At 38.2% G+C, this 24,000-nt stretch overlaps 1 protein-coding gene across 3 annotated transcripts in view; it reads left to right on the top strand.

Annotated features, from left to right (window-relative positions):
- The window catches only part of USP22 (ubiquitin specific peptidase 22), a 111,372-nt gene that overhangs the window by 23,158 nt on the left and 64,214 nt on the right, over positions 1 to 24,000 (top strand). For all 3 annotated transcript variants that reach the window (XM_052773294.1, XM_052773293.1, XM_052773296.1), the window contains one exon: positions 17,077 to 17,209. In XM_052773294.1, the coding sequence (XP_052629254.1) occupies positions 17,077 to 17,209 (133 nt within the window). The remainder of the gene's footprint in view (positions 1 to 17,076; positions 17,210 to 24,000) is intronic.

Here is a 24,000-nt window from a genome sequence, read left to right as displayed (position 1 = left end):
CCTGAAACCATCTTTACAGGAAATTGAGATTCAAATTCCCTTTTCTGTCTTCTGAGTAGAATGGTTACACTTTTTAAACACATATATATGTATATGTTTGTGTGTATATGTGTATATATACATGTATGTAAGTTGTATATTCATTGGACAAGGAAGATTCGTATGTATGGGATAGTTTTCAAAATGCAGTTTCCCAAAAGCCAGTGAAGGAAAAGGGAGACATGAATGAAGTGGGCTGAAACAGTTTTGATCTTATTTGCAATACTCCTGTTTTGCAAGCTATAGAGAGGAAAATCATGGGTTTTTTTCCTGAAACAAAAACTGAGCTGGTTTACAGAATTTGAAGGGGTATGTACAAATAGCTATTCCTGCTTACTTGTTACCATGGATGTTATTTGGGGGGGTTACTGTCTTTGTTTTCATTAAATAGTTTAAAGTTTGGAGGACAAACTGTATGTCTTAAGTAAAACAGAAGATGAATCTTTACATGAATGGTGAAATGAACTTTAGCTGCACTAAATGCTTGCGTATTTCAATGTTGTCGTAGTTGGACACTGCACAGAACAGCATTTATATATACTTCATGTGTCTTGTACCAAGTGCTAAAGGAAGTTGCCTGCAATAGTGATACCTAAGAAGTTGTCACATTCATTAGAGTTCTGTTCTCCCCCTCTCTTCATAGCATTCCTGACCCGTCCACTACATGAATTTTTTTCTCCTGTGCCTTTTTAGTGTCATCATTTGACTTTTCTCTAGCAAAACTATAGTGATGAGTTTGCTATGCAAAAACACTTGTCCAAAGGGTTGTGTAGAGTATGAATAAATTTGACAAATCTTTTCTTCATTTTTCTTAGGAGATAAGTTTTACCTGGGATTGGTGAACTGGGGAGTCCTAATGCAGATCTTGGGCTAAACGCATGTAGGTAGTAGTGTTCCCCCATTTCCCTCATCAGTTACCACTGCCACCACTTGATTATCGGAAACAGGATGTCAGGAAATCCTGCCCTGATTAAGTCTTTTGGCACTTTAATTCCAAGAATTATTTCATTACTGAGAAAGAAATGCCCAGGCACGGTTTCACAGGACTGATGAAAAACACTTGAACTTGCCTGCAAACTTTCTGAAAAATTTCGCCTTTATTAGAGAACCTTTTCTCTGCATTCTTAATTTCTGTGCAATTAATCAAAGAATAACGGGAGTAATTATTAACTTTGACAGGCAAATTGTCTTCTACATCAAAGTACTGTTCTTCTAGCTCTCTGGCAGTGGACAAAATTAAATCTTTAATAGAAATCTTAATGTCTTCACCAAAAAAGAAGTGGAAAATGTTATGTATTATGTAGCATGTTACTTTTTCTTGCTTACAGGGCACAGACATAACGGCTAGTAGAGCATCTGAAAGGTGAGAGTATTGTGTTTTGAATACTTCCACTGATCTGACATGTATAATGGCAGTAGTTAAAACTGCTGAAGGTGAATCCATTTGCATTTCTTTTTAAAACCAGGTCTCTGTCTTTTGCTGATATTTATAAGCTTTTTATATAGCTTTAAGATGTTCTTTGGCACCTTTAAACATTTTTCTTTGCTGTCTCATAACTTGAGTTCCAGTATTTTAATTTAAAGAGCGTTCTGTTGTGAGAATGTGAAGCAATGTGCGTATTATGCGTTCTGAAGTATTGTCAAAAAGATGCATTGTGGAATGAAAAAATGGCATTGTGTCGAAAGCATTCTGTCTTGACAGTTCCTGTTCTGCAGAACTCTGAGTAGTTTCAAGAACTGGAATAGTTTTAGGATTTTTTTTTAAGTTGTTAGTCACAGCTTTTCAGTTACTTAAGTAAAAGGTGTGTTGCTTTCAAAAGGTGGCTAACAATTGTTTGGAGCTGGCTGCCAGAAATGGTTCTCAGAACTCCCCAATTGCTTTGTCAGATAAGTCTTTACCCCATAAAAGTGTTGTGTTGTTGTTACAGTTTTTTGTTTGTTTTGGTGTGTGTGGTGGTTGGGGGGTTTTTTGGTGTTTTTTTCTGGTTTGTTTTTTTTTTTTTTTTTTTTTACTTTTCACTCTGTTCTGAAGGTACTTAAAAGGAGGCTTAGCATTTGCAGTACTTGGTAGCATGAGGGTGGATTGGTTTTTATCTCACCAAGATTGGGTAACGCTTTGTCTGAAATGTCTTCTTCCTTTCCATCTTTCATATTTTAATAGGGGTATTAGAATTTTATGAAACCTAATTAATTCAGAAAGAGACTGGTGTTTACACAGACAGATTGTATAATGCTTATGGCTCTGGGTGTGCTTTCATGCTTGATATCAAGGAATGAGGGGATGGTTTAGGTCCTGAAAGTAATGTTATCTGCACTTAATTGTATTTTCACCCTTTCTTCTGCAGCCCTTCCAACATCTTCCTTTGGAACAGTAGAGGGTAGGTGAAGCTTTTCTAGAGACAGGCTTCTCTTTAAAACATGGCTAGCAAAATGGCAAAAGTGGAGGTGCCTTGTTTTTGTTTTATTCTGTCCTTTAAAGATCAAGGAAAATAGGAAGAAAGATCTGTTGTTGATTTTATGAAATAGGCCTTCGCTGTAATTAACAGCCTGGGAATTTTTCTGCTTGCTTTTCTTATCCCTGTGTTGTGAAAGTTTGCCGTCCTGCTGGGATTTCTTTTGGGAATGCAGAGGTGTGTTCTAGCTAAAAAGCATGTGCTTTGCCTAATGCGCTTTCCTAGCCATTGAGCCCAGCTGGCTGCTGCAGTCTGTATTTGTTTTGTCTTAACTAATTTTTATATCCATGCTTTAAATTAAACTAACACTTTTTGCATTGAATGACAAACCAAGCACAATGTCCATAAATGAAACCAAACACTATAATCTACTAATTTTTGTTTTCAATGTGCAGCATTACATAATCAAACAGCCTACTAAGAAGGAAGATGTGGAAATAACACTGGTGGCATGTAAATGGTGCTGAACTAAAGTGATCAGCCTTTGCTGAAGGGAAAATTTATATTGAGTTAGTGGTTTAGCACTTCCTTTCTGAAATACAGAAGACAAGCGAAGAGAGCAGGGTCTGGCTGGTCAGCACAAAATGTTCTTGTCAAATCTTCATATCTTTTGCTGTAGGAGACTATATATGCTGTCAACAGGTAGCATTTAGCTGGAGTCCACTGATGGGTTAATTTTCAGGGTTGCTGCAGTCTTGCAGCTACCTTTGAAGTTGACAAAAGTTCCAAGTACTCAAACTCCCTGAAATTTAGCCACTTGTCTTTCTGGTTTGGTCCAAATTATGAATGAACAGAATAAATGTTAGAAGGTTAAGCACGGAATAGAAATTCTATTTCAAAATAGTCATGAATCACTATTTATGAGTCTACAACAGTGATACTGGAATGGTTGCTGCAAGATTGTTCTTCGTGTATTTGTGGAAATTAACAATGTTTTTGTTCTTATGCCACCTTCTCTTCTTGTCTCCAGTTTTTGTAGTTGAGTGATGCGAGACGTTTTCTTGTTAGAAAAGCATTTGCCAATGGGAAAAGGAACGCGTCTTCTGTGATGCTCACTGATTTTGGGACTGTTGGGTCGTATGTCCTTCGCTCTAGACAAAGGCTTACTGTGGCTCATACCTATAAAGATGCATTACTGTAACATGGGCTTCAGTCTCAGAGGATGCAGAGCTTTAGCTATGAGGCTAGTGCTACATCATCTTCAGCGCTGTTTCAGGTAGTGCTGCTTCTCTACTTCTGCCTCTCTAGCCTTGTGGATGACAGCAACAGTTTGGGTTCTGGCACAGTTCCCCTCAGCTCCTCAGCCCCTTTCGCTGTCAGTTTGGGCTGTGTACCCTTCTACCTTTTTTTCTCCTCCAGACTGTCCACGCCTGGCCCTGGTTTACAGCTGCAGTTGCCACACTCAGTGCAATCGTAAGCATGGACGAGAGATGTAGGCTTGCCTCTTCTCTGGCTTTATTGCTGAATATGAAAATTTTTCATATAGTACCAGTGAAATATACAAAGCTCTGGCCACTTCCCACTCTGCTGTTAGGTACCAGAGGAGTTTGTGGTTTTTTTTTTTTTTTTAGTAAGATGCAGCAGCTGCTTGGAAGTTAAATAAAAAAAACCCTACAACAACAATAATAAAAACACCCCCACCCCCCCTTAACCCTGTTTGGATATTTATTGTCACAGCAGTAAGGACAGACTCTTTTCTTCTAGTGAATTCATGTAGTTTAAAGCTGCTGTGAGTAGAAGCGTCTCCCTTTGCTGCTAGGGTGAGTGGCATCTGACCTGCACGTAAATGCTCTCCTGTTCTCATATTCATTGTAGGCAAGCAGTCTGAGCTGGGTCAAGATGAAGATTTGAATCTATTTGATGGTTCTCCGTGTTGCTCTTCAAAGAATTGCATTGCAGCGAGGCTCTAGACCTTTTTTTTCCCTTTGCACAAATGTCAGTGGACAGATTTAGGGCCTCGATGTCAACTCCATTCACTTACAGGTTTGCCTCATGTTTATTAAACTGTGACTGATCAGAATCAAAGTAAATTTCCTGAAGTCAAAACTACTGATAATGACACCTCAAAAAGATATAAATAATTGCATTTGTAATTACACTATTAAAAAAGGGCAGACAACTCTAGGTAAGGTTACAGGTACTTCAAATGTAACAAACTTAAAATGCTCTTTTCGGTCTTAATGGAAGGTTGGCTTTGTGATAATTAGCAAAGTGCTTGGTAGTATCTTGGAGGTGGCAGGGGGGGAAAGGAGCAGACAGCTGAAACTTTGTAGTTCCATGTGTCTACAAAAAAGGCAAGTATTTGTTATGGCAGCATTTTTTTTCTTAACGTGTGGACAAGATGCTCTAAACTCAGCTTCAAGAACTGAGTCTGATGAGTGAAGTGCCAAATTGAGAATGGATTGCGATGTATTTTTATTTTGTGTTGAGTTTTGGGGGTGTTCTTTGTTTCTTTGGGGGGAGGGGGCGGGCAGGTTGGAGGGTTTTTTGGTTGCTTCTTGATTCCATTTAGGGGATTCCAAATTTCTCTACTTAGAAACCACATCTTCCCCAAGCCCTCCTGAACGACAGGAGCTAGAATTTCTTGTGTCCTGATCTTGAGAGGCAGTAACAATTTTAACTGCACCCCTCATCCCAATTCATTCCTTTGAGAGGCAGGTAAAATGAATTTATTTTGCAAAACAAGTTAATGTTCCAAATGCAACATGAAGTATTAAAACATAATAATTGGCTGTATGTCCTATGTAAAAAGGCAGAAGCTCCTTGCTAAGAAACTATCACCCACCTTCCTACACACACTGTGATTAATGATTACTCTGTGAGACTGCAGCAATTTGTGAACTCTTTAAATGGAAATGGATACAGAAATAAATTTATCATGAGAATGCTTATTTCCCAGTTGTTTTTTTTTTCTGAAGATGCTTTCATTCATCTTACCAGTTTTAGTGTGAGAAATTCAAACTCCTTTTCTCTTCCACAAGGTATTTTGTGTTCATATTGCTTTAATAACAGTTTTTCTAAGCTGACTTGCATGTCTGTAGAGTTCAGAACATCCATCTGTCTAAATCTTAAAATCTTCTAAAGGGTGAACTGCAGTTCTGACTGCCTCTGTCTTATCTCCATATCTTTAGGTTTGTGAATTTGCATGAATGTTTTCTGGTGAATGAAAGACCTCTTATTTTGCCCTAGTAAAATGAATTATTAATTTGTTTTGTACTGAGGTATGAGAAAATAGTAAGCTTCAGCTTACTAGCTATCGAAGCATGTTCTGTGCAAGCATATTGAGAATTTGCTTTCATTCTCTGGATGTTCCTAGGCAGTAATGTGCTAGTTGGCTTGGACTATTCTTGTACATGTACAGCTAGGTGAACATAAATATGTCCTCAGATGCTGATGTCTTAATATCGTAAGTGGAACTAGACAAGCAAAATTTCTAGTTTGTCCATTATAGTTCCATTTTATGCTTCATGCTAGTGAAAGCACTGTTGTTTGAGGCCCTGTGAATGCTCTGTCTGATTTTCTCTGAAAGGCTTGCTGTGTAATTTTAGAGGATGCACTTGTTCTGTGATGAAGGCTAGTGTGTATGGGTTAATGGTCTTTTCTGTGTCAGCACATTTTTCTGGCATATTTTTAAGGGGGAATGATCTTGCTTCTTGGGAATGGTTTGTGATGCTTTGGGCAAATCGGTCTTTGGAAGGAGAATCAGCAAATGTTCTGTATAGCTCTTGTATAACCAAAAGGGAAGTTTATTTCATTCTTTTGTAATGGTTTTTCTTGTAGGCACTGTGAGGGGACTAGAACTTGTCTTCAGCTCCTGTTAGACAAAGAGGAAGTTTTATTCTTATGGCAAGAAGAGAGTTTGGCTTGTATGCCTTATTTTTGTTACATGTATCATCATTGAAACCCACAATTGTCAGAAAAGTTGTAAGTAATGGGGTTAATTTCTGTACTACCAGTTGGCTTGCTTTGCTACAGTAAATATAAAAATGTCGTGTATAATAACTCTTAAAGTCTTGACAGAATGGTGCATAACTCATAGGAAGCTTTTAAAAGCAGAAATGTTTTCTACCAGACTAATGCTTTTTGGTTAGGCTCAACAATGGATCTACCCTATTTAGTGCAGCATTGTTTATTTTTAAAATAAAACAAATAGTCGCTAATAGATGCACTCTGTCACTCTCTTGCTGCTCATTTTCGACTAGTCTCCTTTTCTGCTGAGAGTATTTGTCTCATAAATAAGTCATGCCACAGAGAATCTGTGCTGTAGCATCATCCCATCCATCTTTCCTACTAGCAGAATTGCTTTGACTTTGATGTGGACTAATTAAGTTCACATATTTTTATGGACATCTTAGAGTAGTTAAAGAAAAGATAGCTGAAATATCTGTGCTTTTCTTAATGAGGCTGTAGAACTTGTTAGGGCTTTGATCCTATGTATCCTGAAGTGTCTTTTTTCTTTTCTTTCTGAAAGGATGCTATCTAGAGTATTTCCATCAAAGTAGTATGGCAAACTTCCCAAGAGCATACCTGTTTTCATATGAAGAATCCGATTTCTTAGTTTTATGCAAGGCAAAATACAGTCTCTGCAGCATGGGCAGGGTTTAATAAGACTCTGCACAGCATCAGGCAGGTTTGTGTGTTTAGCTTGCTCCTTGAATTGCTTCCCAAGTCACGTGCTCACAGATTAGATCAATACATTACCTAATAGGACGTTTAAAAACATTTCCACGATTTGCTGACATGGGGGAATGGTGAGGTAAAGTAATAGATTTTGTACTAGATCTTAGAATACACTACTGCGGTATTGGCAAGCCCCTTGTTCTCATGTGAAATTCGCTACTGCAGTGGTGCATTGCAGGAAATAGATAAAAATCAACACACAGAACATATCCATGCATCATATACATTCGGGGAAAGAGACATGCATTTGAACCTTAAGCAGCTTATATGTTTTCAGAAGGCAAATATGCTTTCCACTTCTAAAAGAATCCTACTACAGAAGGACATGCAATTTAATTTGAAAAAGATCCATTATTTAAATGGTTTAAAAACATGATAGGCTCTTAAATGCATCTTTATAGGGTACTTGAGAAATCATTTAGATTTGTAAATGCTAGTGGTGGGGGTGAGCACCTACCAAAGGAGAAGCAAATAAGCAATTTCAGCATAGTCATTTGAATTTCAGAGAATTGCTTTGTTCTTGTTGAAATACAGCTTTTTACTACTGTGACTATATATGGGGAAACCAAAATTACATCTTTAGAGCATCCTCCTATTTTTCTCCTCTAGCTTGTGCTGTCTGTCTTTTAAATTGTGCAACTGTTTGGTTTTATTTTTTCCCTCCCAAGTTTCATATCAGCCTTGTACCTGCTGTGGAATTCTGTGTGAAAGAAAAGTTGGTTTTTTAAAAAAACAAAACAAAACCAACAAACACAAAAAACCAAACTGATTTAAGGTCCACCTCTTGGCATGATCATCCAGAGTAAGGAGAGCAGGAAAAAAATCTGTATGTAGAGGGCAAATGATAACTAGTCAGATCTCTGTTTCACCCCCAAATACAATTCTTAATTTCATCAAAGTTCTCTAGTTTTAGATTGACTTGCACTGCTCTCTTGAGAGGAGCCCTTGAACCAAACCTGTGTTTTTGGAGGTTGGATAGACTTTGGCTGCAACATTATTCTCATTTAAGAACATGTCTTCATTGCAGAGTTGATTCAGAAAAATGTGTTGTCTCTCTTCTGAGTATTGTCCATACATATAATCCCTTAATTTTAGTGTGTTGGAGCTTTAACTGTAATTCCCTTCAGGGTACATACACCTCAAGCTTAAGATAGCACAGATTGTCAATAGAAGTAACTCCCCAGCTGCATAGTCTAATTGTTTTAGAGCAGGAAGGCATGATTACTGCACAAACAGCTGCAGTTGCTCTAAATGCGTGTCACTGTCCCTCATTTGGAGATGGTTCCACCTACAATTGAGCCAGTGGAACAAATAATGTGAGTGCTCCTCATCAGCACGAAGTCACCTGTCTTAGTTTAGAAAAATACATGTTAGGTGCAAATTGTATGAGATGAAGCAGAACAGTTTAAACCAGTCCCTTCCAGTAGGAAGGGGACAAATAAGATGAGTTTACTGATGTTTTCCATCCTGCCATTTAGTGCAAGGCCTCAATGGAGCTTTGATCTTACTGGATGGAAGACCACATTAAAAGCAAGTCACTATTCTTGTTCTGAATCTTTGGGAAAAAATGACTTACTTGAAGTAGCTCACTTAAGAATGGGAAAGGTTGCTTTAGGATAGGGTGATCCCAGTGTATAACGGCGTATAATGTTAGCAACTAGTAGGTCAAGTTTATTAGAGGAGAACTAAAGTATCTGTCCTCAAGAGGCCTGGTTCTTTCTGGAAGAAAGGCTCTAGGAAGGATTTTCTGACTCCTATAGATCAATCTTTGTATGTATTAATCCAGTTATTTGTGAATAAGGAAGGGGGGAAAAGGAGGTTGTCTTTTCTGAAATAACTTTCAGTGATTTTTTTTTTTTTTTTTTTTTCTTTTCTGCTCTCTTTCCCTTTACTGGTCTCAGAGCAGCTGTAGTATGTTTGGCACACAGGAAAATGGTCTTGAAAACTATTCTCTAAATGCACTCAAGAATTCAGAAAAGCATGTGGAGTCATAAAAAAACCTACTATATGATCTGACACTTAGGATGTATAGAAGCATTTTTAAAGCTTTCTGTGTGGAACCTGTTTGCTGTATGTCTTTTTTTTTTTTTTTAATGGACTCAAAGCTATTTCAAACTTGCTTCTTTCAGTTCAGATCAGTGAGTCTCCTTATTTTATACTGCACCTTTTTCCAACTTCTGCTTAGTGAAAAGTTACCCGTATTTTCCTTAACAGTAATAGGGAATGAACCCCTCCCTGCCAATTTAGGGCTGGAACAGTAGTGCCGTGCAAATAAGTTATTAACGTAACTACTCAGTGCTCTAGAACTGCTCAGTAATATCCATTCCCATTTTGTGGTGTAGTTTGGAGAAGGAAAGTGAATGCTCTGGCTATTGATTCAGAAGTCAGTGGGCGCTGGGATATTACCTGCTTTGTGAAAGTTTCTGGGATAACTTAATCCAGATTTTTCATCCTTCAGCAGAATGAATAGTGTTATTTCAGAAGATGTTTGTGGTCCTTTCAGGCTTATTCTGAATGTTGTTGCTTCCAGCTGATGTGTCTAAAGATGCTTTTATAGATGGCCTCTTTTCTTGCATGTTACCAAACAGCCCCTCTGTATTGCTTATGCCCTGTGAACTTGAAGGGTTTACCTGCATGTTCCTCTTGTGTCTTGTCTTTGGATCAGTGTTCTTTTTTTGTTACTAACAATTCACTTTTGTATTGAGCATTTTGCTGGTGTTCAGCTAACTCTTGAAAGCATGGCACACCTCACTTGTCATCTTCCCACCCTTGGGGCAGAGAATAAAAACAATTGTTTACTATGTCCAAAGGCACAAGGCAAAATACTGTCAGGCTTCCACAGTCATTTTTGTGGTTAATTTTACACGGAAGTGGTAACAACCTAGTTGGTATCTTTTTTTTTTAACTCTTTTTTTCTCTTTTTTTCTTCTTCTTTTTTTTTTTTTTTTTAAACTTAATTCTACTCATTCTACTATTATTATTTCCCTGGATGGGGATCCTGGTCCAATCAAAATATTTGGCCAACTGTGCTTTGGTTCCTGGTGGGTTAGCCACACTGCTGTTGTGGCAAGCCATCACTCCTGCAGAAGGTAGCTCAGGCTGCTTTATTAATTAGGATAAACTCCCATACTCCCCAGCCTCCAGAGAATTTGTCAGCTTGGCATCAGAGCATCACAGAACACTTAGCTGAGGCTTGTCATTGCCAGATGAGGAAATTGAGATAATTTGTCAAAACCAAAAACTACAACTGAAAAAGGAATAGGATTAGTGTGCTTTTAAAACTTTTAGACCAAAAAGTACTAATTAAGCAGATAATGTGAAATATTCTCATATTTGCCTCAAAAACTGCAAGTCTCATTCCCCATGTGGGTGCTAGTGTGTCTTCTGTGAAGATAGGATGGGGGGGGGCGGGGGATGACGACGACACCACCAAACCTGAAAAAATAAAGGCAGGGGGGAAATTGCCTTCAGAATTTGAATTGCAGAAAATATTTAATCATTCTTTCTCTGGCAGTAGGTACTGTGCAACTAATATTTTTTTCAAAATCAGGGTTAAATTAAGATAAAATGATTCTGAGGTTCAAACAGGTGAGTTTAATGTATATGTTACTTTGCCTTATCAAAAGACAGGTAGTTTGTGCCCTTCCTGGGATGCAGCATCTTGAATAAGGTGTAATGGCAAAGGTTTATCAGTCTGGAAGAAAAAAAAAATTTTTCTCAAGTCGCTTTCTAGCATCTTTTGTACTGTGTTCAGTACTTTCATTTTTCCCTCTTTCACAGTTTTTTTCACTTATAGGCAGAAGTAGGATTAATTGGGATTAGCCATGGGTAATCTAATCTACAGAAGGACAGCAAGCTGCTCAGATGGTCATAATGGTATATTTTTATTTACAGTCAGTTTGAGAACTGTGACGTTGTTAAATAACTTAGGCTATTTCATCTTTAATTATAAATTGTGATATTGTTGTCTTCAAACTTGTGCTCAGATGGTCAGAGCCAAACATGCTGTTCACAGACTAGGCAAATTGTGTAGACATCTTCTCTCTGCCGCACCCGATGGCAGTAAGGGAGCCAGCAAATACACAGGTGCAGAGCAAGTGCCTTAGATTTAATGTTTGCTGTTGAACAGAGCTGAAATACTTAACTGTCTTTTTCTGCTGCTCTCTAAACAAACACTTAGAATAACCCAGTTTAAGAAGTTACCTGTACTTGGCTTTTTTTAAAAGGTGACTTTCTGAACATTTGCCAAACCACAGAATTCTGTAACTAGTGCACAGTTTTGCTAGTACTAATAAAACCTTTACTGGTACCCCTGAACTTAGTGGGGCTGGAAACAAAATTTACAGTATTGATGTCTTTTTTTTTTTTTAAAAATAGACATTTCTAATCGGACAATATCATAATTAAGACTTGGTTGCAGGAAGTGAGTGAACAATACTTCAGTTGATTTTTATTTTTTTTTTTTTTTAAAGCTGATGTGTCAGAAATGTGCCCTGACTCAGAGTAACTCTGAATCATCCTATCAGCATGTGGAGGAGTGATTTATATGCCATACCACAGAGGACTATAGAATCAATTCCTTCTTTTTGTTTCTTGAAACCTAAGAACATGGCTTTGAAGTCTTAAGTATTCAAGTTTATGAAGTATCCTAGCCACTATACTAATGGATCTGTGACACACCTGCCTTAGGAAAGCAGTTCAGTGAATCTTGAAGTAAATGTAGACTAAGAAGTGATAGAAATGTCGTAAGGCAGATTTGATCTGAATTTGTTACTCTTGAGGTGCAAAGAGTTCTTGAGAGTAGTAAATCTTGTCAGCTGTTATTTAATATTGGCTTTCTCCTCTCACAAGGCAGAAGAAGCGCTGCTGTTGGAATAGCCATAGGGTCTTCATCTTCAGCAAAGAAAGAAGCAGTAGTCAGTTCTATGACCTTTTGTGATTATCTGTCATTTTTCTTTCAAAAAATAGGCTGAGGGAAGCATGCTGTTCATCACTCAACATGTGCTGCTGTGTCTACGTTACATTTGGACAAGAATTGGTTGCAACACAGATGGATAAGAATAAAGATAAAAGTCTGTGCCTAGGCTATGGTCTAGACATGGCAAGGTGAATATAGGAGAGGCAAAAATTGACAGAGAGTCGTCGTCTTTCTAAAGAATTAGACTTGGTTTTGGGCTGGAAAGTGAAGTGTACCCCTCCAGAGACTTTCAGTAATGATGATAACGTATTAGAAAATTAAATACTTTGTCTTCTTGTTTCTGATGTGTCTAAATGTTATGTCTGTTTTACACAAAAACTTACTATAAAAGGTGGGGAAATTAGAAATAGATCTGTATTGGGAAACTTCGACTTTCCTAATGCTAAGAATTTGTACATGATCAAACACTTGCAGAGATCCATAGCCAGGGTATTTGCATTAAGAGTACCTTAAGAATCTGCTTCGAGTTGCCTGTGAACATGTACAGTGTGGCAACACTTTCCTTATGATCTTTTAACCTCCCAAGCCTCCCACTGTCTTGTTAGTGTTACCTAGTTCATCTTTTCCTGTGAACCTTTGTGGTGAGTATGGTTTGCAGACTGTGAAGGGTAGGAGGTCTTTGGCTTACAAGCTTGTAACTGACAACAGCTCTATTCTGAAAGAGCTTTGATATATTTAGTGTGAGTGTAAGAGGCAAGACTCCTTAGGTACCCAAGTGGAAAACTTCTTTAAAAAGATGTTTTCCTCTCATATACAATTAAGTGAAAAACGAGCTTCTAAAGCTACTTCTGAAATAGCTGAAAATATGGAAGGATGGTTAGCAGTAGCTAAGGTCCATTGCATGCTTCTTGCTTTTTCTGCACAGTTTGCTTTGCAGGGATAGTGTATTGCCACTTGAAACTGCCATTCATTGATTTGAGGAGCCAATATTATATGAAGTTGAAACAGGTTTGTAGGTTTTTGGAACAACTGATGCTACGTGCCCAGCATGACCTTCTTGCTTTAGGTGGAGCCTGAGCTGACCCAGGAAGGGAGAGCAGGAAGAGAAACTGTCAGACAGAACTGCTAGGGCAAAATAATGCCTTTATTTTCTCCACCGCTGTTTTGATGGTAGGATGGTAGACTAATAATAAGCTGTTCTGACAATTTGAGAAGACTTGGAGTGACAGCAGTCTAGTTTTTGACCTACTGATGCCTGGTGCTTTCTTTTTAACTCATTTCATATCATAACTACTAACAATATTAAGAGCAGGTGGCCTTTTAGAGATGGACTCTATTGACATGTGTTAGAGGTGATTACAACCAGTTCCCTTTTGTGTGTTGTGCACTATTTTTTACATCCTCATTTGCTAGGCTCTTTAAACCTCCTTTAAAGAAGGTACAGAACCATTGCTGAGTGTCTGGGTGTGTGAGTTACCACTGTCTTAGTAGAAATAAAGGAGATCAGTAGAGGAAAAAAACACTGAAGAGGGAATTGGGGTATCTAATGTTGCTCACTCCTGCAGCTTTGTCAGAAGTGGTGTCAGTTACTGTGTATGTGTGCGTGCATACATCATTTGTATTGTGCAGAACCGTTCCCTCCAGTTTCCTGTCACTTAAAAAACTGATGATAATCTTCCAGAAAGAAAACGCTCAAGGCCTCTCTTGGTTTCTGTGTGCAGTTTGTTAGAATATCAAAGCGAAATTAAAGGGGATAGAGGTTCAGTATGGACTGAAGGAAGACTGGCTGGGGACATAAGATCAGGGATTGTGTGGGGGGAGAGAGAATAAGGTTAAAGATGGAGAGTGGAGTACTTTGAGGGTGAAGAGAATAAAGGAAAGAAGCAAGTAGGGAGCAGAACAAAATGATGGGGGGAGCAGAATAATAATGGGAGAGGGTATGGAGGAAGGGGAAGACTCTACATTTATGTCTTAGGATAAGGAAGGGGTGCTCTTGTATCTAGGAGGCCATACGAGAGAAAAGAAGAAGTGACAGGTTGATTCTGCAGCCGAAATGCTGGATGACTTCCCTAAAGCGTCTAGACCATAAGCAAGACCTAACTTGCTTTTAAAAAAAGTTGTGTTTTAAAGCAAGCTTGTGACTTTATGGATCTGACTGATTTTGATTACTCATTTGCAGTATTGTATTTCATCTTAGACTGTAGCCTCAAGAGATGTGAGCAGGGGTGGGAGTATTATGAAACAAAGTGATTTGATTATTTGGGGTGGGGTGGGAGGGTGGCAGCTTTGTTTTAACTTAGCAAATTGTTTAAAAGCACAGACAGATGAAAAGGAGACAGCTAATCTAGTTATGAATAGCCACTATGGTTTTTGATATTGATTTCTTTCCTCACTCTGTTGTCTTTTAACCTTGTTTTCTTACAATTTTAGAAAAACCATCTTGAGCTATACTGAACAAGTAGAGGATATGGATAAAATAGCTTACTTTAAATAAGTGATTTAACTTCCTCTTTTAACTTACCACTACTTTTTTTTTTTTTTACATTCTTTGATTTCTCTTTATTTTCATGGAAATAAAAATGCTTAAGGTATGAATTTTCTGCCTTTTAGCCTAAAATGATTGGTTTTTACAAGCTTGTTCTGTCATCTGTTTACAATACATTTAATGCTAATAGATTTATTTTTAGCTGGCTAAGTAAAATAGCTAGTTGCTAGAGTTGTTGTCATAGCAGCAATCTTAACAGATAGGCTGATCCTATTTAGCTTTTGCAGCCAAAGAGCAACCGTTAGGCAACAGTTTGACAGTTCTGCAGTATTTTTCTAAAGATGGAAATTGTGCTGGTGGTGGTGAATTTTTTTGGTCCTACTTTAAAATATTTCTTTCTGTAGGTGTGTGGAGTTTGATTCAACCAATCTATTTTCATCCGACAGAACTTAGGAGAACTTTGAATACACAACATGTGAGATTCAGGATTTAAGTCTTAATTTGTAGAAGCTTGAAAATAAATTACATGGTGCAGCATATTGCAAGCTGCTTTGTTGATTATTTTTTTAACAGCCGTAAGTATCCTGAAAGAAAAATGCCAGACTAGAGAACAGGATTGTGCATCATTTATTCAGCACTAATTTTAAGTTGTGGCACACTGGGCAAATATTACTGAAGAACTTCGGGAGTTATTTTTGGTGAAATGCACTGCCTGGGTTAGATGATAGCTTAGTATTTTAGTAATTCCAAATCTTCTTTTTTTAATATGAAGAAAAAAAGGCACATCTATATCGTAAAGCAAAAAAAATAGTTATTTTTAGATTAGCCTGTAAAATAAGGTGTACCTCTAAGTGATCTCTTTAGGTCTGAGCTGTTACGAAAGCTCAGTTACTCTTAAACATATGTCTGAATGCAGTTGCTGTTGTCTGAGATGAAAAGTGAATTTACTGTGAGGAATTTCTCCTGTCTGTATCTTCCAATCAGATGGTATTGGACCTGAATTGTTTTCTGTGTTGTTGAGCAAAAGACTTATCCGTCAAAGTCTCTTAAGTCTCTTACTAGACAGAGTAATTTTTCAAAAGTTTTGTTGAAGTACCCAAGTTTAATGCTAACAGAAAGTTTTGGGTGGTGTTGGCTTAAAAGAGTGCTTCAGATACGATTTAGAGTCAAAAAGTCTACTTAGCCTTCTAATTGCCTTTTTTTTTTTTTTTTTTTTCCCTCCAGGCTTGCTTGTTAAAATGTGTTATCATAGGAATCCAAACCATCATGTCAGGCTTACATGCTTATTAATTTCCAATCAATCATGGTAACTTTCGTGACATACCTCCCCATTCTGGGTCGCTCAGGGAACAGTTACCATGTCACTTTCCAAACTTGATTCAAAGCCAGTCTGAGAGTAGCAAAAGTGATTTCTGTAACTCTTTGACTGGTATGGATTTGATGTTGCGCCACTATTTTGTGGGCTGGTATAGAGAAATCTGATGAATGAATCTGGCAGAATCTCGCAGCAGAGAAATGAAATGCCATATACCCACAAACGTTTTAATGTTCAAGTCATGTTACAGCTTTTGAGTGGATCAAGGAGCTTGGTGCTGTGAAAAAGCAGAGTTTTTGCTGTGGTTCCACTTCCCAAAACTCCTGCCTCTTCACCCTTTTTACCTCCCTGCTGGGCATCTGCTTTCCCTGAGCTCTGATACTCATCTGAGTCTATTCCATCTCCCCTCAAACTTACTAACCTGACAAAAGATTAGTTTTAGTCTAGCTTCAACTTCCATGTTAGCAAGCTGAACTGGCTCAGCGAAGGGGCTGTTGAGCAGCAAAGCACATTGCTTCAAGGCAGGGACTTGTGGGTGGGAGGTGATTCTGAATAACTGGGCAACAACAGATGCGTCAAGACCTCGCTTCCCTGGTAATCAGCATCTCTGCTGCTGTAACGTTAAGCTTGTGCTACACTAGCCATAATGCCCAAAGATTTTGCACCAGTAATGAATGTTCGTGTGGCTCATAGCTGGATGGAGGAACTGATACAGGTTAATCCTGGGGGGAGTGGCAGGTTCTTTTCATGCACATCTTTCTCCTGGCTCGCACATGGCTGTGCAGGTCATTCTGCTGGTACATGGTTGGTATGGGAACAGAAATGCTCAGGTGGGAATGGTAGGATTGTTTGTGTATTTTAGCAGCAGTGCCTGCTTCCCCCTGCTTGAAGTGTCATTAAACTACAGGCTGGGAGTTGTAAATGGGTTGATTATTGTCTGCTCTTAGATGAGACCTGCTCCCTATCAAGACTTGGTAATGTATTGGACAAATGGAAGAGTTTTCTCTGTGAACATGTCTAATTGGTGGTTTTGTCACACGGGGGCAGAACTGTTTCCCCTGCTGGTCTGCAGCCTTCAAAAGGCACCGAGTAATAGGGAAAGCTAGCAGTTAGATCTACGTCTGTTTAGCTGGACTTGGAGATACGTTTCTGTCACTCATATTCTGTGTCTGTTTCTCTATTCCAGGCAAAGTCGTGCATTTGTCATATGTGTGGTGCCCACCTGAACAGACTCCACTCTTGCCTCTACTGTGTCTTCTTTGGCTGTTTTACAAAGAAACATATTCACGAGCACGCAAAGACAAAGCGACACAATTTAGGTAAGCTGTCATCCTGATATACTCACTGGTGCTTTTTAACTCGCTGTATTATCCCTGTCAGTTCCAGGCCAGTTAAGGTGATATATTCTTATAGCTACCTCATTAGGCAGGGAGATCAATTTTATTTGTGCTTTGGGTTAGTTTAGTGGCATTATTTTAAACTTGGTGCTTAAGCTTCCACTGCATCACAGATAAGTTTTTGTTCACACCTTAAAATTTGAATTATTACTGTTTAGTATCTTAGTGTTTATGAATTAATGTCATATATAGGGAAAAATAATAAAAATGTGTGTAGACAGATTTTTTTTTTTTGCTAAGTGTGAAAAATAGTGGGTTTAGTGCCTTGAACTAGAGCATTTATTTCAATGAACTTTTTTTCGGGAGGTCATGTTCGCTTTTTTTGTCCTTGTTAAGGAAAAAACCATGATTCCTATCGCAAAGATGACTAATAAAATAACAATCAGAATTATTTAAACTTCTGGGGTTAAAAGTTTAAAAGTTAAAGGTTTGGGGGTTTGGGGGGGGGTGGTTTTTTGTTTTGCTGTTTTGGGGTTTTTTTGTTGGGTTTTTTTGGTGTTTTTTTTTTCCCTGGCTTGGCTTCTTGTTTCCAGTGGGGCCAATAACCTAAGTAATGAGAAAACTGTTTAATTGGTATGGAGTACCTTTCCCTCAACTGCCTCAAAAATGTTGGTAAAATGCCAACAAGTTCTTCTATTCTGTCAGCTTTGGTGCTATATAATGTTCAAAACCAAGAGCATTCAGTTTTCTTTTAAATTACTTATTGCTTGTAGTTTAGAACATTTTGGAGTTATAATGCAAAATCCTGATCATTTTATATTAAAATTCTGGTCGTGTCAAAATGGATGTATACAATTTTGCTTGGTGTACAAGCACAATTTTTCTTCAAATGAAAATACCTTCTTGGTGTGGAGTCATATAAGAAACAAGAAAAAAGGCATTATTTCATGGAATAAATTTTCTCTTGACCAGCGTGGCCACCATTCTCATTTAATTTATCCTAAGTGCTTATGGAACAAACTGTCTTTATTTTTCATGAAGACAAAGATGTTCCAGAAGGCCAACAGAGCTCTGTACTCCTGTGCTTAAGAAACTGGCATGTAAGTTTACTATTCATGGAAAAAATTATTTAAAACATCAAATTGTTATAGTTTCTTTCTCCATATGTGTCAAGAAAGAAAAAATTCAGGCTCCATAGTGGTATAACTTAAGTTTGTAAATGCCTTGAAAAATAGAATACTGGAAAATAGTACTGAATATCCATAATGTTTATGAAGTTGCTAGCCTTTGAAAGTGACATGACCATAATTCTTGATGTCAAGGTAGGCAGCAATATTCAGTATAAACTGAAGCACAGGTGGCTGTACTTTAAATAAGTTCAGGAGAAAAAAATGAAATGTACTAGTATGAGGAGACATCTGAAATTGGTAAGCGCTGATAAGGCCACATCTGGAATCCTGTGTCCAGTTCTGGGCTACCCTGGAGCTACTGGAGAGAGTCTAGCAAAGTGCCACAAAGATGGTGGAGGTACTGGAACACCCCTTATGAGGAAGGGCTGAGAGCACTGCGACTGTTTAGCTTACAGGAGAGATGGCTCGGGGATCTATCTCATCTGTGTGTACAAATATCTGAAAGAAGGGTTAAAAAAGGTGGAGCCAGGCTTTTTTCAGTGGTGTCCAGTGACTGTGGAAGAGGCAGTGAGCACAAAATGAAACACAGGAGGTTCAGTCTGATCATCAGGGAACACATTTTTACTGTGAGGGTGACCGAGGACTGGAACAGGTTGCCCTGAGAGGTTGTGGAGCGTCTGTCCTTGGATATATTCAAAAGCTGTCTGGGCATGGTCCTGGGCAACCTGCTCTAGATGGCCCTGCTTGAGCAGGAGGGTTGGACAAGGTGACCTCCGGGGGTCCCTGTCAGCCTCAACTGTTCTTTGAAAATTGAAACGACCAACCCTATATGACAATTTTTTATTGCTTTTTGCAGGGTGTAATCTCAAAGGGCTTTTGAAGTCAATTCATAAGGTGAAATTACTTGGGAATCTTTACCAATGCAGAAGTACAGATTACTCTAGGTAAACTCTTTGTAAGGATTTCTGGTAAAGTGTATATATGTATTAAAAAAACCCTTCTGTGCCAATATAAGTTTATGGCCAGGTTTCTGGTTTAAAAAAATACAGTGCTAAATTGAGACCGTAGACAGTATTTGCCTGTTTATCTGTGGATACTGTGGAAACACTGTAATATTTTTACCTTTAAACTTACCATATTTATGGAGAACTTTTAAAAGAGCTTTATAATTGCACATGTTGTGAGCTGCTGTTACCTACGTATTTGGGAAGCCTAAATTCAAGTTAATTTTTGTGCAAGGTAGAATTTGTTGTTGTCTGCTGTAGTGAAATATCTTCTGTTTCCTTAAAGGAAAAACAAAACTGGACAGAGGAGGGAGGTTCTTTGAAGATGCACTCTTGCTTAAAGACTGTTGTAGTTATTGTCGTGGTACTAGACAATTAAGAACGTGTCAGATAAGGTACTTCCCAAAGGAATAGCCTTTAGGTAAAAAGGGCAAGACTGAATTATACAAGCCGAAGTACAGAATACAGTATTGTATCATCCCCAAAAGGATTCTTTTGCAGCTAAATATAATGTACTCGGTGGACAAATACACGTAATGTGAAGACTGTACAACTGACGGTTTGATTTCTAGTTTTGAAGATTCCTTTTTTTTTCCTGTGTATGTTTTGGTGTTTAATTTTCAGCTGCATGTGAAATGAGCTGTAAAAATATTTTCGTAGTTTTGCTAGTGCTTTTGGTTGCTTTTACTGCTGCAGTTTTCGTTGGGGAAATAACATCTGATAGGCAAAAACAAGTTAAGTGCTTTGAAATTTCAAAACGAACAGGAATTATTTTAAAACACTTGGTGACTTTTTGCTGAGCCAACATCAGTCTCCATGGAGACTAGCAGGAACTGCACACTTAATCACAGTTCTAAGAAATAGCATAGATTTCAGCTGTAACAGCTGTCTGAGCACTGGAAGTGATGTTTTTGCAGCTAACTGCTGTGTGTTTCAGGAGGCTTCAGGATCATAGCCCAGAGTGTTCTTAAAATACATCCCTTGTTATCTCTACTTCCCTGGGCAATATAAATTAAGACACTCACACTCTGACCTTATAGTGATACCTGTACTCTTGCATCTGCTTGCCTATTCAGTGTATATTAATAATACTGTACTTATTTTAATATATGCCTTGAGTTGTGGATGTGGGTGATGGGTAGGTGAAGTAAGATCCAGCTATATGAGCTTCTTTTTTTAATGTCTGCATTGCACAGTCTCTGTTACAGTTGGTCACCATGATAGGCTGATATTTCCACTGGGTTGGGAATTGTTAATGCAATGTAAAATTTTTATACAGGTGTGAAAGCCTTTAGAAAGAGGTAGATAAGACTGACCTTTCCAGAACTTTGAAGACTTGGGACTATTCAAACTAGCCTTTTCATGTTCTGCTTCAGTGCTGTTTTCTTACTGTGTAGGCATCCCTCATACCCCTCCAAATACATGAAAATGGTACCAGTTCTAAACACCCATGGGTATGTCCTAGGACTGCTCAGAGATGGTCTGTGTCAAAATACATAGTATGCAAAGGAGTTGTCAGGAGCAGATAAGGCAGGGCTGTCTGTCCATATCCTCCTTGGGAATTGTAAGGTACTTAATCAAAGTCACTGTAATAGACATCTGATTATAGATGCTACCGATCTGAAATCCAGCAGCCTAAGCAAAGTGGTATCTTAGTCTGTGGACATTGTTACTTCAGGAGATATAGTTTCTGCTGTTGCACTTTTAGTAATATAGAATCCTTAATTTTTCCTTTTTTCCTCTTCTCCCAATTTCATAAAACATGGTTTGGTTCTTTGAAGTGGTTGTACTGGCTGAAGCTGTGTCATAAATATCCAGCCTTCTACCCGATAGTGGTCAACAGAGGTAGCTTAGAGAATAAGCAGCAGTATAATTATTAAGCATTTTTTCCCTTTTTCTACTACTTAGCTCTTCAAAAACTTTCTGAACAGGAGACTGCTTCTAGGTGCTTTTGTTCCAGCAGCTGCCAGTAGCCTGTCCAGTGTTAAAGCCTGGTTCCTTTTTGGCACCCACAACATGCAAAGGCAGTGAGTTCCACGTTTTTTCTGAGCCGTGTGGAAAAACACATGTGTTTTTTCTGGTTTGCTTTATAATGGATCTTGTAACTTTGTTCTGTATTTCTTTTGTGAGGAATTGAGAAATGGTGAGTAAAAAGTCCTTATTGATATCTTCTGGGATTTTTGATCTTTTTGATAGTGTCAGATGTTTCCTTTTCCCAGCGTGTAGGATCCTGAACTATTTTCAGCTTTCCTTACTGAAACTGTTGTATGATTCTCAAAATCCTCATCATACCTTTTTTTTGTTGTTGTTCTAATGTATCCATCTGTGGTGACAACTCTTTGAATTAATACAGTTTACTATACTATTGACTTGCATTCTTAGTTAATACTTCCATGACTTCTATTTTGTGTTTCTTAATATGCTGCTCAACACTGAGCTGATGTTACTTGGAAGTTCTACTCAGTGATGCCAAAACTTCTTTCCTGAGTGGCAATTATTATTTGTTTGCTACCTTATTGGTAGTGATTAGAGTTTCACTCTTGGTGGTATTGCCCGTTTGCTAAGTATCTTGAAATCCTTCTGGAGCTTTTTGCAAGCGTCAGATTTGATTATTCTAAATGAATGTGTGCCATCAGCATACTTCACCATCTTCCTATATATAATCCTTCCAAATCGTGTCCCAGCACCTGGGGAATCTGCTGGTGGTTTCTGTCCTTGTAAAAACTGATGGTCCCTTCCTTAAGTCTTCTACAGTTGCTCAATGAAGGAAAGTACACAGTAACTTAGTCCCAGACTAGCAGGAACAGGAAGGTGACCATGAACAGTAGCACTAAAAGAGAAGAGAGGTTGGTGCTCTCAGAGAGTAGAGAGAGTTCATCTTGAAACCGTAGCAGTGATTCTTTTATCAGTTTCCCAGTTGGGACTGAAAAATCCTAGGCAGATACCAAATGAAGTTTTAATATTCTCTCTGAGTGACTATTTTCTGTTTCTGTTACGTAATGATTAAAACTTTTTCGGTGGGATATCATATGAGAAGACAAAATAGATGATTTTGAGAGTGGAGTATTTGTGTAACCTTGCTTGGGAGATTTCTCCCACATGCTACATATATATATATATATATATATACACACACACACACACTTAGCTGCAAGAAAAAAATCACCGGTATGAGGAAAGCCTGTTACAGATAACAATTCTGAGTTAGATTAGTTCAATTACGGTATCAAAGCTCTGTGTAGACGTATTTAAACTTGGTAAGGAGCCAACTCATTCATTTCCATGCTATGCTCCTATCTGTTAGAGGTGCACTCTTAACACATGAATAGTATCTCTGAAACAGCACATAATGCAGTTTTTGGTTGAAGTTTTGGTCTGCTGTAAGGCTCTGTTCTGGAGTTAAAAGAATAGAGGTAGGTGAAATAGCAGGCTTGAGGTTCAGTGGTTAAGGGACTAAACAAGAAAGAGTTGGAAGGCTGAAGTACCATTCAATTTCTAAGGAGGCTGGCAAACAGTTCATTTCAGAATTAGTCCTGTAGAGTACATTCATTATTTATTAGATCACAAACTGTTGAACTCTTTTTTCTACATATATGCTGATGTAAGGTTCAGTCCAATAAATACATTTGTGGTGAGAGGAACTGGGTGGGTGAGCATAATCACGCTCATAGATTAAGTTGAGGATTTTTTGGTAGAATTCAAAAAGCTTCTACTTCCCCTAGAGAATAAATAAATAATTTTTTTCACCTGATTCAGGGGAAACATGACAAAAAGCTGGTTTCTATACTTGACGTTGGTCAAAGGAAAAAATCTGGTTACTGCTGTTAACGCATACCTGTCTGTTGAAATTTAATATGTCGAAAAAGAACAGATGTAAAGGAATGACAATAGAAGTTGTTTAATTTTCTTTTGAGTTGGAAGGTATTGACCATAGTGTTAATTCTGCATGATGGCAGTAGAGTTGAGTTCTTTTGTAAACAGCTGAAACCAGGACAACAGCTGAGACTTTCATTATACTCTGTGTGGAAGGGGCAATTAAAGCAGTTCCCAGCATAGTGTATGGCAGTGCTAGAGTAGTAGTTTGGTTTTTGCTTTTGCATCTAGACTCAGAAAGGGGTAGAAAAGGTCATCTGGGGATTTTACCAGCCTCTTGATTTGACTTGTGATGTTTTGCTTGGTGATGGTGTGGAGAAAAGTCTGTTAAGGAGATGAAGGCAAATGGAAAACAGCATGCAGTGTTTTATAGTTCTGTCAGAGATGGATTGTGTCGGACTAATATGTCTTTTTGATAATATAACTGATTTTCTTAGAAAAAGGAAATACGCTGGACCTAATTTGTGTAGATCAAGTGAAGAATGTGACATTTTAACCCCATGGAAATTGTTACTTGAGGTGGAAGTGACAGGGATTAATATAAGAATTGTAGTGTATATGAGGCAGGATAAAGAGAGACTGATGATGAATAAACTGAAAGCAGAGTGTGTAGGACACACGGACTTTACTAACAGAACCGGTCCTGGTTTACTGCTGTTTTCTAGTAATTGAAGAGAAGGAATTACATTTGTGTATGAAATTCATGAGGGTCACAAAATTCAGAGGTATTGCTTACACTGAGGAGGGCTAGGTAGTCCTGTGATAA

This window comes from Harpia harpyja, chromosome 21, assembly GCF_026419915.1.
Source record: "Harpia harpyja isolate bHarHar1 chromosome 21, bHarHar1 primary haplotype, whole genome shotgun sequence".
Classification (NCBI taxonomy): Eukaryota; Metazoa; Chordata; class Aves; order Accipitriformes; family Accipitridae; genus Harpia; species Harpia harpyja.
The sequence above is the reverse complement of the archived record's forward strand: the minus strand, read 5'-3'. Positions and strand labels throughout refer to the sequence as shown.